At 38.8% G+C, this 10,775-nt stretch overlaps 1 protein-coding gene across 1 annotated transcript in view; it reads left to right on the top strand.

Moving 5' to 3' along the window:
• The first annotated feature begins 573 nt into the window (after nucleotides 1–573).
• LOC141004278 (G-protein-signaling modulator 2-like) overlaps nucleotides 574–10,775 on the top strand; it is a 22,122-nt gene continuing 11,920 nt past the window's right edge. The window contains exons 1-3 of the mRNA XM_073475701.1: nucleotides 574–781; nucleotides 10,081–10,302; nucleotides 10,629–10,764. Coding sequence (XP_073331802.1) covers nucleotides 10,082–10,302; nucleotides 10,629–10,764 — 357 coding nt within the window. The 5' untranslated portion in view covers nucleotides 574–781; nucleotide 10,081. The remainder of the gene's footprint in view (nucleotides 782–10,080; nucleotides 10,303–10,628; nucleotides 10,765–10,775) is intronic.

Genomic DNA, 10,775 nt, shown 5'->3' with positions numbered 1-10,775 from the left:
GTTGTTGGTAATATATTAAAGACTCCCAGTGATGTATGTATTATTGTAATGCTTTCATGGGAGCTCAGATCCCTGCTTTTGTAGATAAGGCTATTAGCCACAGGCTTTTATTTTGAAATCTTAGAATTTTCAATAAACCTCTAGCTGCATTCAGGCGTTTCGCGGAAGTTTCCCTCAAACCGTCTCCAACATATAAACATATTAGTAAACAGATTCTTACCTTGCTTTTGTTTGTCATTTTTATTTGAACAAAAAACGACAGCTGTTTATTTAAGGAGCTGTTGTTACAGTTTAGAAAATCGAGTAGAACATAGCCACTTTGTGCGGCAGGGGGCGGGAGAGAGCCTCAAATGTGACTCTCGCGTCAGACGTTGTGTTCATTTGCCACATGTTGCTGTACAAGCAGAAGACATGACTAATAGGCCTGTATCAGTGACACCACTTGATTCTCTCCGCCTCCTAAACGTGACGTCTAAAGCTGGTTTTATACAGACTTGATTGGTCGACCGTTTGCTCTTATGCAGCGATGTCAACATTTCCGATGACACTTGAAGGCACCAACCGTGGAATCCTAATTGGAGGCAGATTTTCAGCGCGAGGAGTGGCTTCTTCAACTTCTGCTTCCCGAGACAGCCGAGTCGTCCTCCTCCAGATGAAGAGCTGCTAGTTTTATAAACAACTGGGTGAAAATTTCACTTTGAAAGGTTTTGACTTGGTGAAACTATATATTTTTTGGAAGCTGAAGCCATGTTTGTGGTGTGTTCGCGCACTTGAGTGTAAGGTAGGTGAAATAATTACCTGAAAAGTTTTGTCGTTTGTCCTGTTGTTGTGCTCCGACTTTAGCTCGTAACTTACAACCAACTTTATTTTACCTTTGGTTGCTAAAGTTAGCTTATTTAGTTGACCGTGGAGCCTTTAAGTTTCTACTTGATTTTGTACTTGCCTTCACATTAACAAACTAAAACGTCTCGTCATGTAATTACTGCCACTCAGTCACACAGACAGACAGCGAGCATGTGATGACATGTTCATCCTAATCTGACTCACTGTCAACTATCATTCAGATTTCCCAAACACATCACCATCATCAACATCATCACGTAGGATGTGTCATGAGACGTGACTGAAAATAATAACTGAACTGAAAGATTAACTTGCAGCTTCCCTATTTTTCCTTTTACAAAATCTGATACTTTTAGGTCACACACATTTTAATTGCAAGTGTTAGATCCACCCTTGCTTGCTTTTCTACACATTTACATTCGTATATGTTTTTTCTTTTTGGTAATGCTCCTTTAACACTTGACTAGTTGAGCAAGGCACTGATTACAGAGCAGCCTACAGTGAGGGTGTGCAGCCCAGCTTTCCATTTAAATGTGCCTGTGACCTCTTTCTCACAGGCAGGGTTAGAGTTGAGTCTCTAATGATGGTTTCTCATCTTTCTTCAAAAGAAAAAAAGATGGTTATCACTTTAGAGAGCATCTCTTAATTGGAGAGGGATCGGTTGGGCGTATTCATACTGAAATAGTTATGGCTTAGGATGCCACATTTGGGTCTTTTATTATGAGCATATGTGAATAAATAACGTAGTCAGAGCTTTTGCACACTCAGTACTTTTTATTTGTAGTTTTCCCACACAAGTCATTCTTCTTTATTATCTTACTAAAAAAAGTCAAGTAGTGACACAGTGTTGCAGGTGCTGGGTCATTTTCTTTACACCTGGCACATTAGTGCTGTTCGTACTCTCGTTGTAACGGAAAAACACTAAGCGCCCTCCAGGCTTAGAAACTTTGTGACAAGCATACACTACGGGTAGACCGATTATTGGTCCTGGCTGATTATCGGGGCTGACATTCAGCATTTTTCTGATTATCAGTATCTGTAATTTTTCTGTCAGATTGCTGATAAAATAAACTAATGTAAAAAAGTGCTACTTTGGCTCTGACGTTAGATCCTCTCACACTATGTTCCATCCACAACAATATCTGATTGGTAATATGTCACAATTAATAGCAAGTAAACACTGAATAATCTGAATCAGCAAAGTAACTAGTAACTAAATATCAAAAGTTAAAGTAAGCTAATTATATTTACATAAAATTTAGATTTATATACAAAAAATCAAAAGTGAAAGGGCAAGTATTTGGTACTTTCTGTCTTGTTTTGACATGGCCATCCATCTCAGTTCCTGTTAATCTTCCCTTCAGTGTTTGTCTATTGATAGAATGACTTGTGTGGGAAAACTACAAATAAAAAGTACCGAGTGTGCAAAAGCTCTGACTAAGTTATTTATTCACAATAAATAACTTAGTCAGAGCTTTTGCACACTCGGTACTTTTTATTTGTAGTTTTCCCACACAAGTCATTCTTCTTTATTATCTTACTAAAAAAAGTCAAGTAGTGACGCAGTGTTGCAGGTGCTGGGTCATTTTCTTTACACCTGGCACATTAGTGCTGTTCGTACTCTCGTTGTAACGGAAAAACACTAAGCGCCCTCCAGGCTTAGAAACTTTGTGACAAGCATACACTACGGGTAGACCGATTATTGGTCCTGGCTGATTATCGGGGCTGACATTCAGCATTTTCTGATTATCAGTATCTGTAATTTTTCTGTCAGATTGCTGATAAAATAAACTAATGTAAAAAAGTGCTACTTTGGCTCTGACGTTAGATCCTCTCACACTATGTTCCATCCACAACAATATCTGATTGGTAATATGTCACAATTAATAGCAAGTAAACACTGAATAATCTGAATCCGCAAAGTAACTAGTAACTAAATATCAAAAGTTAAAGTAAGCTAATTATATTTACATAAAATTTAGATTTATATACAAAAAATCAAAAGTGAAAGGGCAAGTATTTGGTACTTTCTGTCTTGTTTTGACATGGCCATCCATCTCAGTTCCTGTTAATCTTCCCTTCAGTGTTTGTCTATTGATAGCTTATACAGTGCTATACATTCAGGGGCAGTGAAGACAAACTGTGCAAATCTAGCTATAAAGTTGAATGTTTGTTATTTTTGCACAACATTTTGTTACGTGCCAGTATGTGCTGCTGCTTTTCCTTTTCTTTACTTTGATAGCTACAACCCAAGTTTCAAACCCCACTGGAAAAACATGTCAAACATGCAGTCAGGTCAAAAAGTGAAGTAACGGTTTGACAAATGTCACAAAGAGCTAAAGTGACTTTGAACATGTTGTGATTGTTGCCAGACTTTGTGGTCCCCTGCATCACAAACCGCTGCACCCTTGGGATCGAAGCACACCACACTGTCTAGAGTTTAAAGAGGATGATGCAGTCATCGAAAATTCATGCAGTCAGCTGGAGTGCTTTGGGTGAAAACACTTCAGTCAGTGAATGAGGTCATTGGATAATAGACTCATTCAAGCCAACAGGGAGGCAAACAAGTCCAGTACAACTCAGTGCAGCGGTATGTGCAAACGATATCAAAAACATAAGCGGCAGGAGGCACAACATGGGAGGTGTGGAGAGAAGATAAACTGTTGCCCGGTCTGTTGAATGTCAGACTTCTGTTTGGACATGGTTCGGGAAATTTGGCACAAATACGATGAATCATTCTGCATTGGTTCAAAACACTAGTGGCCTGGTCAGGCCTGTGTGGGTTCCCTTTTCAGTCAGTCTGAATCATATTGCAAGTGAGCATCATCTGCAGGTCACAGTGTAGCCAAGCATTGTTGCGAATGAGTCACAGTCTACCCTTTTTCAAAAGGAAACTTCCAGCAAAATAGCCACATATCATGTGACTATCCCAGCCACTTCTAGCTGGGTTTACTGTATATGATATAGTGTGGCCACAAAATGCTTCTATATTTTCTACTTAGGGCTGCACAGTTAATCAAAATATTGTTGAAATCGCAATATCCAAATTGCAGAAGCTGCAATTTTTCTGATTAAGGTTGAGTGTTTGTCAAAACAGCATTATAATGAATTACTGCACATCATCATTTTAGCAGTATTTTTAGAGCAAATGAAAATCATTTCCACCAAATGTGAATCACATCGCAATCACAAAATCTGTCTAAAATAATCACAATGTGATTAATTTTTACCATATTTATGCATACATATGCCCAAATTCTACTTATTTATTGTGAATGTTGCATATTCCATCTTGAAGAAACATTAGTGAAAATTGCCTGTATTGCCTTCAACAAAGTTGGGAACTGACTACTACAGCCTCAACTAACAATTATTTTCATTATCAATTTGCCTGGCTTTAATCGTTTGGGCACTGAGATGTCAGATGGTTTATGAAAGTCACTAAAATGCTTGTCTGTAAAATATTGAACTTATAGAAACTGGAAAAAGGCAGGCACCTTAAAAAGAAATACATGGCAAATGATTGGACGAACCATCTGTCAGTCGCCGTCTATCACAGACTTCAAACAATCAGATCAGCAGTAGCAGAGCTCTACCAGTGGAGCACGTTGATGAATCAAACTATTTCAAAGCAAGTCATGAGAAGAGCGAAAACATGTTTTCCATCGAGAAAAGCCTTCAGTGGTGTTCTTTGCTCTTCCTTCAATGAAATGTAATCTCCAGTCCTGATATAACTGATGCTAATGCAACAGCTACGCTAACCTCCTGAGGAGCCACCATTGTTGTTTTCAAAAGAAAAGCCGCTTCTCTTGCTGGTCGTCAGACCTAAACCACACTAGTACCTGCTAGTTGTTCCTCATAGGACACTGCTTGGTTCAAACCACCGTTGTTTGGACGCACAGCTTTAAGATTCTTGAGATCATGTGATATTGTGGTTACACAAATCCAGATGCCTTGCAAGTTTACGTTTACAAATAAAAGGCTTGCTTTTTTTTGTTTAATTTTGACCAAGAGTTCAAAATCCTAAAAGTTTAATTTCAACATCATAGTAAAACCAGTGGATATGTACATTTTAAGAAACAGAAACCAGTGAATTTTTAAAGTGACAAAAACTAAAATGATAAACAAATTATCAGAATTGTTGCCAGTAATTTTTTGTTGATCAACTAATCGTCTCAACTGCTCAACTGTAGATCTGACAGCTTCTAAAAAATGTATGGTAACTTGAGCGTCAATAAACATAATTTAGCTGTGTAGTATGTATAGCTGACTAAAACACTTTCCCATCTGCAACCTCTCAAAATGACTTGAAATAAGATGTGGCTGGTGTGAGCACATGACAGTGTGTGTCAGTTAGTGTTTACTCCTGCTTCCCAGCTCCGGTTTCAAGATAAGAGGTGGGACACAGATAGTATGACGGCTGAATTCTTGCATTGTCCGATGGAAACCATGCATGGCAGTATTTAGGCTTTCCAGGATCCTTCACCTCTAGTAGTGTGCAGATTCCCTCTTAGTTTACCTCACTTTCCCTTTAGCTTGGCAGTTGACAGGGATCCATCATGTGGTTTATTATCTGGCTGTGTTCACCCAGGATCTTGTTAGGACTCGTAGGCTGACTGTCATGTATGGCAGCGTTTCTCTGCACTATGTTCAGGACAGGGAACTTTTACTTCATGTCCGCCAAAGGTAGGCTGTATATTCATTGTCACATGAACTGTTATGTAGGATCTTTCTATACGTTCTGAAATTTAGAATGACTGCAACATGGTTAATGTCTGAAGAGAGTTTACAGATTTTTGTGCTGGTATATTGTGATAAAAGCAGATGGCCTGAATGCTTTAACTTTGATTATAGATACGCGTCGTAATACTTGATATAGCTCAGAGATGAAAAAATTTAGCAATTAATTGATTAGTCGGTCAACAAAATGGAATTAGTTTTGTCAATCAATTAAAAGTCAGAATAACTTTCTGTGGTTATAGCTACTTAAATGTGTTTGTTTGCTGTTAATTTTTGGTCTTTTGTAAAAGTTTATTTTCAGACACAATCAGTTAAATGTTTAGATATAAAAATAGTTTTCATATTTAATTTTAATAAAACCTGCCTGTGCTTGACTACGTAGGTATATTTATAGATGTGTGTGTCCATACAGACACAGATAGTTTGTTCTGTGGCAGTAACATGACACCTTGTTGGCTTACTGATGAAGGATGTTGAGAAGACTACAGGAGGTCCTCACTAACAGCAGTGTAAATATTTCATGGCATGACTGAAACAGTTGTGAGAATATACACCTGATTGCAGGCAATGTTGTCATTGTGGAGTTATCGTATATTGCATCACCTTATTATAATTTTAACACACAAGCCTCATCAAGTCAGCGTACTCTCGGCAGATTTTGCTCTGAATGAATTCCTCTCTGTGTTAAGTATCGGGTAACAGACGGGGCTTCAGTTTATTGACACAATCTGATAACCATATACCTGCTGGTCTAGTCTTAAGCAATAATGGCTTTCTGTTTTCCAGATAGGAGATAGCAGGAAGATGTTAGGTGTTTTAAATTTTAGTGCCACACACAAGCAACAAGGACACGCTGCACAAGAGCAGCTGCACTGAAGGTGTGCCCCCACCCACTTGCTGCAAGTGAAAAGGCATTTTAGAGAGCACCATTATCTGATTTTACTAGTCAAAAACATCTCCATATGCACCACGGTTGGGTTGTTCCCAAAAGTCCTGATTAAAAAGTGATTGAGCTGGGTTCTGGTCAACTGAGGTGGCAGCTTTAACGTCACATGGCTTGTCCCAGTCCTTGTGCTCAACCTAATGGGAAGGCAACCCACTGTTTCTTCCTCTAGAGGGCACGTTGGGCCAGACATCCTAATTAATTTAGACAAGTGGATTTCTCTGGATCCACTACAGCTGAGTTACTAGAGGCTTGAAGAAGAGAGGGATTGTGATGAGATGGTGTAAATTTATTTCCGGCTTTTATTTTCTCAAACATGATTATGTTGTCTCTATGGGATTTGCCTCAGGAAATCACTGAGAATTATGGAAATCCAACAAATAATAACCCATCTCATTAAAATGTATATTATGCAGGTAAATTATTTTTGAGGAGTCAATAAAAGAATTCCTACGCATGCAGGCATCCTGCTGCTGAATGATTATTTAATGGAGTGGTGAGCAAATAGCCTTAGGCTTCACTGGAGCCACTTAAAGTGTCTATAATTACCACTGAGGTCTGGCCTAATTGGAAGTGACACACCATCAGGTGGCTTAGCGATGCGGGCTACCAATGGCTAGTTGACAGAGAAATACGGCAGTCAGCTACACGTTAACCTAGCATACCACTCTCTCTTCGTTCATTTCTGCTCGGTAACAGCGTGATGTTGATCTGTACTCGCTTAAACAAGAGGTCCCTCTCCCTGGCACCTGACCGTTAAGGTCAGTGTAAACGCTGAGCGGATTAAGTCCTTTGTTTTGCTCTTACCACAGGTTAGCAGAGCACAGAGGAAAGGCAGCAGATACAAGGGAGCCGCTTTTTCTGTATTTTAACGAGACAGGGACACCGTGGCTGTGTGCGTTATGTGTATGCACGTGAAGGAAGAGAAAGTAAAAGGTGTTGTGCTTAAAGAGCTGCGTTTGCTCCAGAAAGTGATCAAGAAGCTTGAAATGTCCGTCGTGTCAAACTGTCTTGAGTGCATCAGAAGGGGGAGAGGCAACAGGTATGTGAGCCTGGTCACTTCACATTGACTCTTAATTCTTCTGTCAGATGTCAGGATGCTTTTAGTCTATAATAATACTCATGGCAGCTTCATAACATGCCTGGGTATACTATCATAGGAAACCTGTATAAGAAGCAAACTACAAGCAAAACATAAGTACTTTCTAACAGTGTTAAGATAAAAAAAATTTTTTTTAAATTTAAATACAAACTTCTGAACTTCAACTCTCAATTTTGAAGGTCTATCTGCTATCCAGCTGAGATTAAATACTTCTGTCCTTGCCACCAAGGTGTGTTTAAGTAGTATTGGTGGATGGAGATGATGAAGCTTCTTGGTTTAGAACGCCGTAAGTTAATGCAGCACACCTTGCTGGCAGTGGCTTGACCTCAACCGTAACCCTAACATTAACCATTAATTTCCTGAAGGGTTTGTTGGGGGGTCAGGAAACAGACTGGGAGGAAGTGCTGTCTGTCTGGGAGCCCTGATACTGGGTCTCTAAGGGTTTAGAAAGTCATTTTAGAAAGGAATACTTGTGCAACCCTTTGAGAGTTACATGCCTAACCACTTCTTATTTTGATGGTTGACATTGACAGATATCACAGACAAGCCTAAAATCTTAAGAAAATAAGAAAAAAATGTATGCTCATCAGAACTGTTTCATCAGTTCTGCTCTACAAAATCATGACTACAATCACATTGTGTCTGAAAAGCCAGATTAGCATTTTTATTTTGTGTATGATTAGGAGAAAATCGATTGAATTCAGTCTATAAACAAAACCTCTTTCTATGTCTGAATGCTGAGAAGATTCAGAATCAGTCAACTAGAATAAAGCACACTTGGCTTTTGAAAGTTAATCTTTAGACTTTAAACTGCATCCTACAAATGAGCTAAATGCTGGATGTCCTTGTTCATAGTCCTATAGATGGATAACCTCTGCACCCACGCATGATTGGATTTGTTTTACAATCTTATGATGTAATCCAATGGATTCACTCAGGATTCTTTGTGTTTTTTTCACTACTGGCAGTATGAAGTTGCCAAAAAGGGATGGTCGAACTTCGTAGGAAGGGTGTGGAGGTTATAAAATTGTAGTCCTCACCACAGACACATCTGAGTTTACTTTGTGTTCATGGTTAAATGTAAGGCACACATTTTCATTCCAGGGTAATTTTGGAGTTTTTCGGCTCACGACAGACAGGAAATGCTCCGTCTTATTTTGGATTTATAGCTCTTGTCTGTGGCTTCACGTGGTGTGGACTTTTCTCTGCTTGAGATTTTCTGCTGTATCTGTTGTATGCGAGTGCTACGAGTGTGTGAAAGGATTCCCACATTGAGGCTTGAGAGGAGCTTGTGTATTCAGTCGTTCAGGTGAGCAAGTGATTCAACAGCCAGGTTGACTGCTACAGAAGACAGCCTTGTGCTACACTTGCTGGTACATGAAGTGTTTCTGTCTGCATTTTGAGGCATAAAATTACTGGGAGTATTTAAAATTGTTCATTCATTGATTACCTAGTTGATCAACAAAACATTAATTGACAAATGTTTTGATAATTGTGGTCAAGTAATTAATGCGGCAATCATACAAACATTTTTTCAGCCTCTCAAATGTGAGGATTTGCTTCCTTTTAAGTTATTTAAAACTGAATATCTGTGAAGTTTGGACTGTTGGTCAGACAAAAGAAGACATTGGAAGAGGTCCCCATGGACTCGATGGACAGTTATTCAATATTTTTTGACATTTTATTGACCAAATGATTGATTAATTAATCGAAAAAATAATCTGCAGATTCATCGATACTGAATATAACCGTTACTTGCAGCCCTGAAAAAATGTTGCTGTAATCTGCTGATTATTTTCAGGATTAATCTATTAATTGTTGTGCATTGAAAATGTCAACAAATTGTAAAAAAAAAAAAATTTAAAAATGCTCATCACAATTTCCCAGAGCCCAAATTAACATCTTCAGATTTTACAGTCCAAGTCTTTGGGTTTTGCAACAGTCCAAAACCCAAAGATTCTCCATCCAGTTTCATAAATGACAAAGAAAAGCAACAAATCCTTACTTTAACAAGCTGGAAACAGAAAATGATTGTTATTTTTGCTTAAAAGAAAAGGTGAAGATTACTTGAATACTCATTTTCTTTAGCTCCACTAATTGTTGCAGCTCTATTTGCAGTCAGTAATCACATTCAAGCAGTTTTGGTTCAAATATTTTATCTCTGTCCAGAGTAACAAAAACAATAAGCACTTCCTCTGGACGTACTAATGTAAATTTAGGGTGTAATTTAGCTCTTTAGATCCTTCCCTTTTTTTCATGTAAGGGTTAGGGTTTTTTGTTTTGTTTTGTTTTTAAATGAATTTAATACATTACAATAGTTGAATTTGTGTGTTTAAAGCCTTTGTTAAACAAACCTTGAATGAGGTAACTAATCCTCCTGATGTAGATGACAATATCACATCTTCTGGATAGTTGGACTTTGACTTCTCACGATGATCCCACTTCCCTGCAGGATGGAGTCATCTTGTCTGGACCTTGCTCTGGAAGGTGAGCGGCTCTGTAAGACTGGTGACTATCGTGCCGGTGTGTCCTTCTTTGAGTCTGCCATCCAGGTTGGAACAGAGGACCTTCAAATCCTTAGTGCCATCTACAGCCAGCTGGGCAATGCCTACTTTCACCTACAGGAGTATAACAAAGCCTTGGAGTACCATCGGCATGACCTCACACTGACCAGGTAAACAGTTTCACAACCATAATGTTTATATGTTCTAAGACCATATGGTGAGACTTTTGACCTGGGTTAGCGGCACACAAGTGTTCTGCAGGTCCACTGCGAATACTCGAAGATAAAACAATATATTCTGAACAAATGCTGAAACTTTTTTAATCAGCATACCCCCTCCCGAAGATTAAATTCCTAGACTCGACACTGCTGTATTGCTGCTTGCGGCTGTAAATTACTTTCTTGCCTCTTGTGTTTTCGTACTAATGCACTTCAGTAATCCACTAATATTCCTGTCTAATTATTTCTTAATGCCTTTTTCTCCTTTGAAATCCCAGAACAATTGGAGATGAGCTTGGCGAGGCAAAAGCCAGTGGCAACCTTGGGAACACATTAAAGCTTTTGGGACGGTATGATGAAGCAGTGGTTTGTTGCCAAAGACATTTGGATATTACCAGAGCCATTTATGATAAGGTGGGTCATAT

This window comes from Pagrus major, chromosome 11 (genome assembly GCF_040436345.1).
Source record: "Pagrus major chromosome 11, Pma_NU_1.0".
NCBI classification, from domain to species: domain Eukaryota; kingdom Metazoa; phylum Chordata; class Actinopteri; order Spariformes; family Sparidae; genus Pagrus; species Pagrus major.
The sequence above is the reverse complement of the archived record's forward strand: the minus strand, read 5'-3'. Positions and strand labels throughout refer to the sequence as shown.